Genomic DNA, 14,111 nt, shown 5'->3' with positions numbered 1-14,111 from the left:
CAGAGAAGTGAAGTGACTTGCCCAAAGTCACACAGCTGACAAGTGGCGGAGCCGGGATTAGAACTCACAACCTCTGACTCCCAAGCCCGGCCTCTTTTCACTAAGCCCCACTGCTTGTCTAATGACGAGATGATGACGTTATCCGAGTAGAGAAGTGGGATTAGTCGGGGAGAGCCTCCTGGAGACGTGGCTTTTAGGGAGGCTTAGAAGCAGCGTGGCCTAGTGGACAGAGCCCGGGCCTGGGAGTCAGAGGACCTGGGTTCTAATCCCGGCTCCGCCCCGTGCCGGCCGGGTGACCTCGGGCGAGTCACTTCACTTCTCTGGGCCTCAGCTCCCTCATCTGTAGAACGGGGATGATGACGGGGATCCCCTTGTGGGATTGTGTCCGACCCGATTTGCTTGTATCCACCCCGGCGCTTGGTACAGTGCCTGGTACAAAGTCAGCACTTAACGAGTACCACATTTGTTATTATTACTACTGAGCGGCGGGGGAGACACGAGATGATCGGGTCCCACCTGGAGCTCACAGTCCAAGTAGGAGGGAGAACGGGGATTGAATCTCCATTTTGTAAGGGAGGGAACCGAGGCCCAGAGAAGTTGGGACCTGCCCAGGGTCGCTCGGGAGACAGGTGGCGGAGCTGAGAGTAGAACCCAAGTCCTCTGACTTCCAGGCCCCTGGTCCTTCCACTGGGCCACACTACTTCTCTTCTCTCATTTCTTCTCTCCATTCATTCAGTCGTATTTATTGAGCGCTTATTGTGTGCAGAGCACTGTAATAAGCGCTTAGCACTTCTCTCATTTCTTCTCTCGTTCATTCTCTGACCTGAAAATCATCACAACCATCCCACACCGGTCAGGCCAAAGACTCACCACACCAAGGTTTGGTCTCCCAGCACGAATGAATGAATGATGGTATTTGTTAAGCGTGTACTATGTGCCAAGCACCGTACTAAGCGCTGGGGTCAGTGCAAGACAATCAGGTCGGACACAGTCCCTGTCCCGCATGGGACGTATAGTCTAAGTGGGACGGTTCTCAGGTATCGAATCCCTATTTTTTAGTTGAGGAAACTGAGGCGCAGAGAAGGTGAATGACTTGCCCAGAGTCACAGCAAGCAAGTGGCAGAGCCCAGGATAGGACCCAAATCCTCTGACTCGGAGAGGTCCTCTCCCCCGCAGGCCCGGGCTCTTTCCACTAGGTCTTGCTGCTCCCAAGCGCCCAGCGTAGGGCTCCCTGCACATAATAGGTGTTCAGTAAATTCTATCGATGATCATTTTCCTCTCCCAACCTGAGTAAGTGACTTGGCTGAGGTCACACAGCGGGCAAGTGGCAGAGTCAGGATTAGAACCGAGGTCCTCCGCCTCCCAGGCCCGGGCTCTTTCCGTTAGGCCACGCCGCCGTTTCCCACGGAAGGGGGTCCCTTGCTTGAGCTTCTCGTCTGCGTTGCCCGGGGATCAAAGTAAACATAAGGATTCACTTGAGCAGATCTCCACCACGAGAATGTTTTTTTCCAGATACTCTCTTGATAAACTCTCGGGAACATTCCTGAATCCCATCCTCCTGGCTCACCAGTAACGACTCTTTCCCCCTCCCCTTTCAAAGAGGACAGATCTCAGTTTGTTCTTTCTCCCCCCACCCCGAACAAGAGTCATTCTCTCTCCATTCAGTTTCGATTAGCTGGAAACTGGCCAGGCTGAGTCCGGCGAGTTACGGGTCGAAATTAGATTCATTCGTTCGTCCAGTCGTATTTATCGGGTGCGTACTGTGTGCAGAGCACTCTACTGAGCCCTTGGAAAGTACGGTGCGCCAAGAGAGACGATCCCTGCCCACAACGGGCTTACAGTCCGGGGGGTGGGGAGACAGACATCGAAACAAGTAAACAGGCATCGAAATAAGTCAATAGAATTATGGATATATGCATATATGCGAAAGTGCTGGGAGGCGGGGAGACAGGGGAAGAGCAAAGAGCGAGTTGAGGTGACGCGGAAGGGAAGGGAGGGAGGGAAAGGGGGCTTAATCTGGAAAGGCCTCTTGGAGGAGGTGTGCCTTCAGTAGGGCTTTGAAGGGGGGGGAAGAGTGATTGTTTGGCGGATTTGAGGAGGGAGGGCATTCCTTTGCACTCAGTATCGTTCAAACCTCTCCGGGGGGTAATAACTGTCCTTGGCGTTCAGATGGTGAACCCTGAAGGGCTGAAGCAGTCTAGAAGTCTAATCCCAGCTCTGCCGCCGTCTGCCGCGTGACCTCGGGCAAGTCCCTCCACTTCTCTGGACCTCAGTTCCCTGGTCTGTAAAATGGGGATTGAGACTGTGGGCCCCACGTGGGACAGGGACCGTGTCCAGTCCGATTCGCTTGTATCCACCCCAGTGCTTAGTACGGTGCTTGGCACACAGTAAGCTTTCAACAGACACCACAATTATTATTATTATTATTATTATGCAAGCAATAGAAGCAAATGTTTGGAATTCATAAATAAGTGAGGGCAGGGAGCTGTGGAGAATAGAACGCAGTAAGGTAGAAGGAATCTTAGACTCTCTCTTCCCCCCGGAGGAGGTGGGTCCGTAACACAATTCTAAGAAGGTAAAGGTGATTAGATGGAGAGGAATAACCTGATCCGGAAACGAGCCTTCCGTAGATGCCTGTAATGCAATTTGTAAATGCAATTTGGTCGCGGCGGAACCGTCCGAGCTAAATTGCCGGTGATGCCCCGTTCAGCGGGCACCTAAAAGAATAACCGGTCAGTCTGGGTGCAGAGTTCTGTACCGAGCGATTGGGAGGGTTCGGCGTGAGTGCCTACGCTGTGCTGAGTGCTGCCCCAAGCACTGGGGCAGGCATAAGACCATCAGGCCAGATTTAGCTCCTGTCGCAGGTGGGGCTCCCTGTCTGATAGGGAGAGGAGAGAGCCCCGTTTTGTGGATGAGGAAACTGAGGCGCAGAGAGGTTGAGCCAGAAGAACCAGGATCGGGGTGCGAGTGATGGGAAAGTGACCCGGAGCCCGTTGCCCAGAGCACTTCTGGGAAGGCCAGGCTTTTCTCCCTGGCATTACTGGAAAGCTTACTGTAAAGTATCCCTTGGAACTTTAGGGATTATAAGGCTGAAAAACCATCCAAATTCTTTCCAAGAATTGGAGCGAGGCATTGCAGGGATTCCTCTGTTGGGTTGGGAGGCAGAAACCCTGTGGCTTTGACAGAGCCAGCTGGGAAATAAAAGGCTCTTTTGTTCTCTGCTCTGCTGGAGGTCGGCGGTAGGTGAAAAAGGTCTTTCTTTCACACTGGGGTTTGGTTTCCCTTTGGAAAACGCTAAGGCAGCTGTTCATTTTGTAACCCGGAGATGGCAGAGCGAGTCTTCTCAAGCTGGGAAGCAATGGCGCCTGGATTCATTCATTCAATAATATTTATTGAGCGCTTACTCTGTGCAGAGCGCCGTACTAAGCGCTTGGAATGTACAATCCGGCAACAGATAGAGACGATCCCTGCCCAATGACGGGCTCGCAGCCTGGATCTGCGGTGGTTCCGTGGGGGTTGCTGAATGATAATAATAAATCGCATTTGTTAAGTGCTTAATATGTGCCAAGCACTGTACTGTGCGCTGGGGCAGATACAAGCTAATCGCGTTGGACACGGTCCCTGTCTGAAATAGGGCTCACAATCTTAATCGTGACTGCGATTGAGAGAGGCAGCGTGGCTTCATGGAAAGAGCCCGGGCTTGGGAGTCAGAGGCTGTGGGTTCTCATCCCGGCTCCGCCACTTGTCAGCTGTGTGACTTTGGGCAAGTCACTTCGCTTCTCTGTGCCTCGGTTCCCTCATCTGTCAAATGGGGATTAAGACAGAGAGCCCCACCTGGGACAACCTGATAACCTTGTATCTCCCCCAGTGCTTAGAACAGTGCTTGACACATAGTAAGCACTTAACAAATACCATCATCATCATCATCATTATCATTATTAATCGAGCCTAAGCTCCTCTGCCACTCTATTCCCCATAAAGGGTAGCAGGGGACCTCTGGCGAGGTGGGATGGGTGTGCATCTGCTTGATTGTAAAGCTAGTCGAGGGCGGTAAGTGGGTTGAATCAACTCCGTTCGACTCTTCCAAGCGCTCAGCACCGCGCTCCGCGTGCAGTAGACCGGAAGCTCCTTGAGGGCAGGGGTCGTGTCTGCTCACCCCGATGGGCCCTCCCAAGCGCTGGGATGTGGGAAAGCGGTCGGTGGCGAGATAGGGGAGGTCGGGGCCCAGTGCTAGGGGAGCAGAGGGTGTGGGCCGGGCTGGAGTACGATTATTTCCCTCATCTCCCTCTCCCTTCTGCGTCGCCCTGACTTGCTCCCTTTATTTCCCCCCCCCCCCTTCCCAGCCCTGCGACACTTATCTACAGATCTGTCATTTTATTCGTTTGGTTTGAGGTCTTTCTCCCCCCCACCTCTAGACCATAAGCTCGTTGTGGGCAGGGATTGTCTCTATTACTGTATTGTACTTTCCCGAGTGCTTAGTACAGGGCTCTGCACACAGTAAGTGCTCAATAAATACGATTGAATGAATGATTGAATTAGGAGTCACCCGCATCCGGGTGCTCGCTGAAACCGTGGGAGGGGTTGAGCTCGCCCAGAGAGCGAGTACGGAGAGAGCCGTACGGAGTACGGCTAGGGGATGGGAGGGGGAAGTGGATCCACTGGGCTGGGAAGGACCCAGAGAACAGGAAAGCGCTGGGAAGCAACATCGCCTAATGGTTAGAGCCCGGGCCTGGGCCTCAGAAGGACCTGGGTTCTAATCCCAACTCTGCCCCTTGTCTGCTGTGCGACCTTGGACAAGTCACTTCACTTCTAGACTGTGAGCCTGTTGTTGGGTAGGGATTGTCTCTATTTGTTGCTGATTTGTAATAATAATACTGATGTTATTTGTTAAGCGCTTACTATGTGCCAAGCACTGTTCTAAGCACAGGGGCAGAAGCAAGGTAATCAAGTTGTCCCACGCGGGGCTCACAGTCTTAATCCCCATTTTCCAGATGAGGTAACTGAGGCCCAGAGAAGTTAAGTGGCCTGCCCAAGCTCACACAGCAGACAAGTGGCAGAGCCGGGATTAGAACCCATGTCCTAGAGAAGCAGCGTGGATCGGTGGAAAGAGCCCGGGCTTGGGAGTCAGAGGTCGGGGGTTCTAATCCCGGCTCTGCCCCTGATCAGCTGTGTGACTGTGGGCCAGTCACTTCACTTCTCAGAGCCTCAGTTCCCTCATCTGTAAAATGGGGATAAAGACTGTGAGCCTCACTTGGGACAACCCGATCCCCCTGTATCTCCCCCAGCGCTTAGAACAGTGCTCTGCACATAGTAAGCGCTTAACAAATACCAACATTATTATGTCCTCTGACTCCCAAGCCCAGGCTCCTTCCACTGAGCCACACTGCTTCTCCCTTACACTTTTCAAGCGCTTAGTACAGTGCTCTGCACTCAGTAAGCGCTCAATAAGTACGATCAAATGAATTCTCTGGGCCTCAGTTCCCTCATCTGTAAAATGGGGATGAAGACTGTAAGCCCCATGCAGGACAAGGACCGGGTCCAACCCGCTTATAGCTGGACCTACCTCAGCACTTAGAACCGTGCCTGGCGCTTAGCAAATACTTCTTTTTTAAAAAAGGAGATAATAATAATAACGATGATGGCATTTGTTAAGTGCTCGCTATGTGCCGAGCACTGTTCTAAGTGCTGAGGTAATCAGGTTGTCCCACGTGGGGCTCACGGTCTTAATCCCCATTTTACAGATGAGAGAACTGAGGCACAGGGAAGTCAAGTGACTTGCCCACAGTCACACAGCTGATCAGTGACAGAGCCGGGATTAGAACCCCCGACCTCTGACTCCCAGAAGAAGTTCCTGTAGCGGGGACTGACTGGTGTCGTTCGGTGCCGTTTCCCCCCTAGGAGCCAGTGCATCAGCCAGATGAAAGAGTTGAAGGAGCAGTGTGAAGAGAGAATAGAAGAAGTGACCAAAAAAGGCGGCGACGCTCCCGGGACCAAAGGCCCCCAGGAAAAAGAACACCAAAATATTCAGGTAATTCGGGAGTCTGCCCTCCCCCGCAGTGTCCGTCCGGTCTCCCCCGATCCGACCGTAAGCCCGTCGAAGGGCAGGGACCGTCTCTATCTGTTACCGATCTGTCCATTCCAAGCGCTTAGTACAGTGCTCTGCACATAGTAAGCGCTCGCTAAATACTACTGAATGAATGAAATCCCTCCCTCCGTCCTCACTCTCTCTTCCCGCCGGCCACAGCGGGCCGGTCCGGATCGGCGCCGGGTCGGCGTGACCGCCTGGCCCCGGTGCTCGGCCATCCGTCCTCCCTGCCCGCGGGAGGAACCGGGGCGCCGACCGGTTCAGGGGCCTGGAGGACAGGGGCGGCCCCTCGCTCCTCCCCAGCCCTGGCCCTCAGAGTTTGGCGCCTTCCTGCCTCCTGCTGCTGCCTGAAGCTTCCCACCGGATGTGGGCGAGAAGCCTCTTTCTGCAGAAATGTCCCTTTCTCTTCTCTCTTCTTTTCTCTACCCTCCTCTCTCTCTCCCTTCTCTCTCCTCTCTCTCCTTCCTAATAATAACAATAATAACTGTGGTATTTCTTAAGTGCTTACTGTGTGCCAGGCACTGGACTAAGCGCAGGGATAGATGATGGCATTTAAGCGCTTACTATGTGCGAAGCGCTGTTCTAAGCACTGGGGGGGATACGAGGTGATCAGGTTGTCCCACGTGGGGCTCACGGTCTTCATCCCCATTTGACGGATGAGGTCACCGAGGCCCAGAGAAGTGAAGCGACTTGCCCAGAGTCACACAGCCGACAAGCGGCAGAGCCGGGATTAGAACCCATGACCTCTGACTCCCGAGCCCGGGCCCTTGCCACGGAGCCACGCTGCTTCTAGATACAAGATTGTCAGGTTGGACGTAGTCCCCGTCCCCCATGAGGCTCACGGTCTCAATCCCCATTTTCCAGATGAGGTAACTGAGGCCCGGAGAAGTGAAGTGACTTGCCCAAGGTCACACAGCGGACGAGTGGCCGAGCTGGGGTTTCCTCGCTCTTCCTTCCTCTCTCTCTCTCTCCTCTCTCTCCATCCCAGGAAGGTGCCAGACTCCGCAGCGGACGGGATGAAAGGGAGATGAGAAGACAAGCAGTTGCTCTGCTGCTGAAACGGCAGAGCTCCAGTAACAATAATAATAATAGTTCTGGTATTTGTTAAGCGCTTACTATGTGCCAGGCGCTGTTCTAAACGCCGGGATGGATACAACCAAATCGGGTTGGACACAGTCCCTGTCCCAAGTGGGGCTCGCAGTGTCAAGCCCCATTTTCCAGGTGAGGTAACTGAGACCCAGAGTAGTGAAGTGACTTGCCCAAGGTCACACAGCAGACAAGTACCGCGTGGCTTAGTGGAAAGGGCACGGGCTTGGGAGTCAGAGGACGTGGGTTCTAATCCCGGCTCTGCCGCTCGTCCGCTGCCTGACCTTGGGCAAGCCACTCAACTTCTCTGTGCCTCAGTTACCTCATCTGGGAAACGGGGATGAAGACTGTGAGCCCCATGTGGGACAACCCGATTACCTTGTTATCTACCCCAGCGCTTAGAACCGTGCCTGGCACATAGGAAGCGCTTAACGAATACCATAACAATTATCATTATTATTATCAAGTGGCGGAGCTAGGATTAGAACTCAGGACTTTCCGAGTCTAGCCACCATCCCTCCGAGGGCCCCACGGGGCCAGGCAGGGAACAAGGGGCCGAAGCCCGATGACATTTTGGACGACTGGAGTCTGCCTTCTCCGAGCGGGTCCCGGGCTCCTTTGCTTTCGTTTGATTGCCCGAGCGGCCGCGGGCCAGCGAACCGTGGGGGCTCTTCCCGGTCAGCTAGGGCGGGAAAGCGGCCGGCTGCCCGCCGTTCGGGGTCTGGCTCAGCTCCTCTTCTTCATTCAGGCAGAGCCCGGACCGCGTGATCCCGTACTTCCGAAAGGAGAGGAAAAGAGCCCGGGAATTCCAGCCGAAGGACCCCGGGCCTCAGTCCCCGGGCCGGAGAAGGCCCTCGGCGCCAGGAGTCCAGGAGATGGAGGTAAGGGGAGGGCTTAGACCCCGCGGCCTCCCCGACCCCGACCACTAGAAACGGCAGAGATTGGGTCTCGGGCGTCGGGCGTGCTCTCCCGAGCGTTCGGTGCAGCGTCCCGCATCCAGAAGGCGCTCGGTCCTTGCCCTCGAGCGATCGATCGATTGATTGGTGGAGAGGCGACGGTAAAGAATGCGGTTTGCCCCCGCTGGAGGGTTCGGGGTTCGCCGCGGCCGGGGGCGGTAGAGACGATCGACCCCGCCAGACGCGTCGGGGCCGAGGAGGGTGAAGGGGTGACGGTGGGGAGAGGAGGGGGTTGACCGGGGAAGGCCTCCTGGAGGAGGTGGCTTTTTCGGGAAGGGGCCGAGGGTGTGCCCGGCCAAGGTGGGGGTGTTTTGGGGGATGAGAATGAGCAGCGAGAGGAAAGCCGGCCCCACCGGGCACCGTCCCGTCCTCTCCGCTTCCCAGCGGGGACCCCGCGCTGCCTCGAACGGGGTTCACTGGCGGGCCCGGGGCGGCCTCCGCCTCCTCGCCCCGTTTCCACTTGCAGAGGGGACCCGCGACGTCCTGACCGTCGGCCGGGAGGGGAATCGGGTGGCCCCGCCGGCTCTGCCGCTGGACCCTCGGGAGCTGGGCCGCGAGCGGACCTCCTACGAAGAAGAGAAAAACGGAGGGGACCCAGTAGGCCTGGCCCCCGGGACGCCCGTCAAGGCCCCGGCGGGGCCGGCCGGCCCGGAAATTCCTGGAGACGAGGAGCCGGAGAGGGAGCAGTTCATCAGTGACGAAGGGCAGCAGGATGGTGCCGGGGAAGGTCCGTACCAAGGCGACCTCGCTGGGATGGACAGATATGGGGAGGAGGAAGAGGAGGAGGAGGAGGAGGAGGAACACGGTGACAATCCACTTACTCTAGAGGGGCCTCCTTCTCCCTCTCCCCCCTTTCTCCCTCTCCCCCCCTTCATTCATTCATTCATTCATTCATTCATCCATTCAGCCGTATTTATTGAGCGCTTACCGTTGCGTAGAACCCGGTACTAAGCCCTTGGGAGAGGACGAGAGAACAATAATCGGGTCTACTGACTCTATTAAACTCTCCCCGGCACTCGGTACGCTGCTCTGCTCCCAGGAAGCGCTCAGTCAATGCCGTTATTGATTGATTGATTCCATTCACCGCCCCCCCACCCCTCAGTGTCCCCTCAGGATTCTACCCGGGGGGCCATGGAGTGGGGGTGGGGGGAGCCGCCGGTGGGAGCGGTGGCCTGTTTAACAAGGATTCGTACAGTAACGAAGGCGATCCGGGGAGGAGGGGCCGCAGTAACGATAACAGCGGCATTCGTTAAGCGCTTGCTGTGTGCCAGGCACTGGATGGGGAAGCCCCCCGTGGCCAGGGAAGGGGGTCGGCCGACTCCGTTGCACCGTGCTCAGTCCGGTGCCCCCCCCCACGGCGAGCGCTCAGCGCACGGCGTGGAGCGGTACGGCGGCGCACGAGAGGATGCGGTCAGCGACGGTTGGGCCGTGTCAACCGGCCCCGCTCTGCAACCGGATGGCTTCTTCCCCACCTGTCATCCAGTCGTCCATTCGGTCGTTATTTATTGAGCGCTTACTGGGCGCCGAGCACTGTACCATCCGGACGGGACCGAGCGGCATCTCCAATTAGTGTTTCCACCTCCCCTCCCGCCTCCGGCCTCCCTGCCCGGGGCGGTTGCTCAAATAACTCGGCCTCTCCACGACTTCTCTGCCGCGACAGGATATAATCCACGCAAGCGGGAAGCGGACGCAGACTACAACGTGGACGGAAACAAGGCCGAATCCGAAACGGAAAAGCAGGCGGCTCTCGCCGACCCCGAAGACGCGGGCAAAGGTAAGAACGTTGAGAGGGGGCCTCGCCCTCTTCTCTTCTTGGTATTCCCAGTGCCGGGTCCCAGCTGGGAGTCCACTAGGGGATCTCGCCTGCCCGAGGCACTCGTCTTCTCTGGCCCGGCTGGGATTTGGGGCCAAAGAGAGGATGGCGGACGGTGTTTCCCTCTCAAGGCGACACCGAGACCCCCCCCCGGTGCTGAAGAGCGCCTTCCAAAATAGAAAAGCTATCGGCGCGATTCTACTCCAATTTCTTTCAGGAATCCTACAGGCCGCCTGCTCCCCGAAACACCCCTCTACTACCGGTCTTTGAAAATGCTCTGCGGCTTTTAATGCCGACCGACGACTCGTTGGATGGGGGAGCCCTTTTCAAAGGCCGTCGAGGGGAAGTCTGTGGAAAATCCCGGACCGGGATTTTCGGAGATCACCCTCTGGGTCTTCCGGGTGGAGGACCTGGCTCTGGGAAACCACGGTTTTATGAACTCGCGGCAGCGAGCGGGCTCCTCTCGACGTCCCCCATCGGGGTCGCTTCCCTCCTCGGGTCTGACCCGCAGCACCCCCCTACCCGGGCCCTGCCCCGGATGCCACACCTCCTCCAGCAGCCCTTATTAATAATAATCGCGGTATTTGTTAAGCGCTCACCGTGTACCGAGCACTTTCTAAGCGCTGGGGTGAATACAAACAGATCGGGTTGGACGTAGTCCCTGTCCCACATGGGGCTCACGGTCTTAATCCCCATTTTACAGATGAGGTAACTGAGGCACAGAGAACTGAAGTGACTTGCCCAAGGCCACACGGCAGACCGGTGGCAGGGCCGAGATTAGAACCCACGACCTCCTGACCCCCGGTCTCGTGCTCTCTCCGTTACTCCACGCGTGTCCAAACCAGGCCAAGGGCAGTCGATCGAGTGCAGTTGTCATGCACGTCCTGGGTGTAGAACACTGTACTGAGCGCTTGGGGAGCGGACAGTAGAGTTAACAGGCACGATCCCTGCCCTCGGGAGCTTTCCGTCTAGCGGGAGAGACGGACACGCAAATCCACGATACTTTCACAGACCTCAGCGGACTCGGCAAGCAGCCGTCGTCCGCAGAGCCCAATTGTTTTTGCGATTTAAACAATGTCACCTTATCGTGGGATTGTTCCAGGCCGTCCTGAACCTGTTTCCAGTAATCATTCATGCTATCCCACGGTGGGTAGGGACGTTTCGCAGAGAATAATTCCATCGCAGGGGTCCTGGGCGGGCAATCCTGGGGCACTAGAAACAGTGCGGCCTAGTGGATAGAGCCTGGGCCTGGGAGTCGGAAGGCTCTGGGGTCTAATCCGGGCTCCACCTCTTGCCCCCTGTGTGACCTTGGGCAAAGCACTTCACTTCTCCGAGCCTCATCCGTAAAATGGGGATTAAGACTGTGAGCCCAGTGTGGGACAGGGGCTGTGTCCAACCTGATCAGTTTGCATCTGCCCCAGCGCTTAGTACAGTTGCTGGCGCATAATAAGTGCTCGACAAATATCATAAAAACAAAACAAGCGGTAAGCACCCCGAGCACTTCATTAGGCGGAGTGGCTCACGCGCTTTGACTCAGAGGATTGGCATGTGTTGGGGCAAAGAATTTGTGGTCGCTTAAAATAGTGTCTCAAAAAATCGGTAACATTTTTAGTTAATATTAAACTTGGTTTTCCCCCTAGATCCAAACCCTGAAGATCAGAACAGAGACAACACAGACAATAACTTATTTGACCTCCATGACAAAGAAAATCCCACCCTGTGAATCAGACCTGAACTGACCCATCACCAGAAAAGATCCATGAGAACTGGAATGCTGGCAATTAAGGCCATTGACTTCTAGCTACGTAAAGGTCCCGTCCACCCTCCCCCCCGCCACCCCAAAAGAAAGAGACAGAATCCGATAATCGAAGATCCCTGTTGTGCTGAACGTCAAATAGTAGGGAAATGTCGGGTGCATCCACCATAAACCCTTTCCTGGAATAGTGTTGGAGAGTCCTGATTGTGTAACATTTTTCCAGGCTTCCCTTTTAGAGCTAAAACATGAAAGTGTAAATATTCCTTGAAAAGAAAGCCTCTCCCAAGGACACAGAAGTCAAGCGTCAAGTATGATTCTCTGTAACCGTGGGTTTTGACTCTTCTTGACTGTTGTAAGCGAAGTGTTGTCTAGAGAGGGCTTCTGGGCCGTTAGTGTGGAAAACAGTTCACTCCTGTGTAACCATCTTTGTATGTCTTGTCTTCACTTGAGGGTAGGTTTGTTTTTATTTTCCCCCTCTCCCCACCTCCTGCTGCTCAAAACTATTAGCGCGCACACCCACACAATATGGTACGGTTTAGATATTTGCTCGATTAAAGGTCAACCACTTGAGCTCTGCTCCACTGAGGGCGAGGACGGAAGGCACCATCTTGAAACACGGACCCCCGGCCGATCCCTCCACGCAAGTTTAGAGGGAAGGGTTTTTGTCAGAATTCTTGGGGGGCTCTGAACACCCTGCCCAGAATAGAAAATGCAGCTTTCCCTTTCCGGGGCGCCTAACTTCAGGGAAAGGTGTCGGGCGTTCTTGCCGTCCAGCCGGGCGTGGGGAGAACAGGGGAAGCCGGAGCCCTGAAATTGTTCTTGGCTGCCTTTTTCTTGGCGTATCCGGGCCCACCTTTGTTTGTCCGTCGGCTTCAGGGTTCAAAGACTCCTGATTTTGATCTGGAAGATTTGACGGGGGAGGGAGGCGGATCGATGGCTGCTTTTGTTCCATAAGTCCCATAAAATCGAAGTGTGTTTTATTGATAACGGACAGGAACAATTTGGCTGTGGAACAAAGTGGCTACCGAGTGACTTGCTTGACTGTAAACTAAACTGGGAAAATAGAGCTGAAATCTGATGCCCCGGTGCCCACGGTGCCCCTCTGCAGTAGAGGGTGATCGCCTTAGCTCACCCAGAGTCAGAGAACTCATTTTATGCTGTGGACGGTGACGTCTCACTCTCCCACCACCCCGGCTACCCTTGAAACTCACTTAAGTGACTTGAATGCAGCTGCTGAAAAGCAGAGAGCTCAACTGAGGCTGTCGTCTGTCACCTGGGGTCACGAGCGGATGCCGCGGCCCCTCACGGTCCGGCTTCGGAACCAGAAGCGCTAGGTCTCTCACCGACGACCAAGTCAAAAAAAAAAAAAAAAGGCACAAAAGCAGGCGGGCGGGTTGGGCCGCCTGATCCGCTGTCGGAGAGAGCGGGCGTGGACGAGGCCTGGTTCCCCCCCCACCCTCTCCCTCTATGGATTTTCAGGAGGAACGGGTTCGGGTTACTCCCGGGGACGGGGAACGGGGTTTCTGAACCGCCCCCAGACGAAAGCAACTTCATCTGAACGAGGCTAGAAATTCATCAAGCACAGAGTCCACAGCTGGAGCGGTAGTGTGGGGTTAAAAGAGGCAAGTTTAAACCATCGAGCCCCGTGGAAGTAAATCCGCAACGGACCGTGGGTTGCTTGGCTGGAGACTGCCAGATCCCATAGAGCTTTATAATGACCGTGTTTTCGCGTTAGCGCTGTCCTTATGACCTGTAGTAAGTAGCACCCGGAAATCAAGTGTACTAGAGTAGAATGTGGAAAAGTAAAATGCAACTGTGAAAAAAAAACCCGTTTGAAAATGCAGGGTCATTAGTGGTAGAGGGATTAGATGCGATCTCATACAGATTAATTTATACTTCTAACTTTAATCAAGGGTGGGGGCGGGAGGGCGATGTGTGTTCTGGACAAGCATTTGGAAGGTGCGCCTTGCATATTTTTTGTTTGAAATGAGGGTTGATTAACTTTAGAAAAGAGATTTAATACTTTAAAATAAAGCAAAAATCAATTCCACTTGGAATGTATATGTTTGTTTTTTGTTCTTTTTTCCCCTCATCAGTATGAGGCGTGCGGGGTTGCCGGAAGGCGGGGGAAAATAGGGTATCTGTTTTCTCTTAACGCCGTCGATTCGACCTGACCTTGGCGCTCGGGGCCCGGAGGAAACGCCCGCGTGTTTCCCCGTCGGCTGGGAAACACGCACACGGTGGGGGACGGCTTTAGCTCCCACCGTGCTAGGCCGTCTTCATTTCACCGCAGCCTGCGACTAGTAATTCACTCTCGGTAAGTAGCCATTTGTGAAGATCATGATTTTCCTTTATGTCGATCCCCGTGAAGGAAGGGGCGGGGTGGAGGTGGGGAGAGGAGGCGGAGGAAGGAGC

At 55.1% G+C, this 14,111-nt stretch overlaps 1 protein-coding gene across 2 annotated transcripts in view; it reads left to right on the top strand.

Annotated features, from left to right (window-relative positions):
* GOLM1 (golgi membrane protein 1) overlaps positions 1 to 13,746 on the top strand; it is a 51,380-nt gene extending 37,634 nt beyond the window's left edge. For both annotated transcript variants that reach the window (XM_029055812.2, XM_029055811.2), the window contains 5 exons: positions 5,899 to 6,028; positions 7,920 to 8,052; positions 8,594 to 8,854; positions 9,788 to 9,901; positions 11,581 to 13,746. In XM_029055812.2, the coding sequence (XP_028911645.1) occupies positions 5,899 to 6,028; positions 7,920 to 8,052; positions 8,594 to 8,854; positions 9,788 to 9,901; positions 11,581 to 11,663 (721 nt within the window). In that variant the 3' untranslated portion in view covers positions 11,664 to 13,746. The remainder of the gene's footprint in view (positions 1 to 5,898; positions 6,029 to 7,919; positions 8,053 to 8,593; positions 8,855 to 9,787; positions 9,902 to 11,580) is intronic.
* Positions 13,747 to 14,111: the final 365 nt, after the last annotated feature.

The sequence above is a fragment of the Ornithorhynchus anatinus genome, chromosome X5, assembly GCF_004115215.2.
Source record: "Ornithorhynchus anatinus isolate Pmale09 chromosome X5, mOrnAna1.pri.v4, whole genome shotgun sequence".
In the NCBI taxonomy this organism is placed as follows: Eukaryota; Metazoa; Chordata; class Mammalia; order Monotremata; family Ornithorhynchidae; genus Ornithorhynchus; species Ornithorhynchus anatinus.
This window is presented reverse-complemented; position numbering and strand designations above follow the sequence as displayed.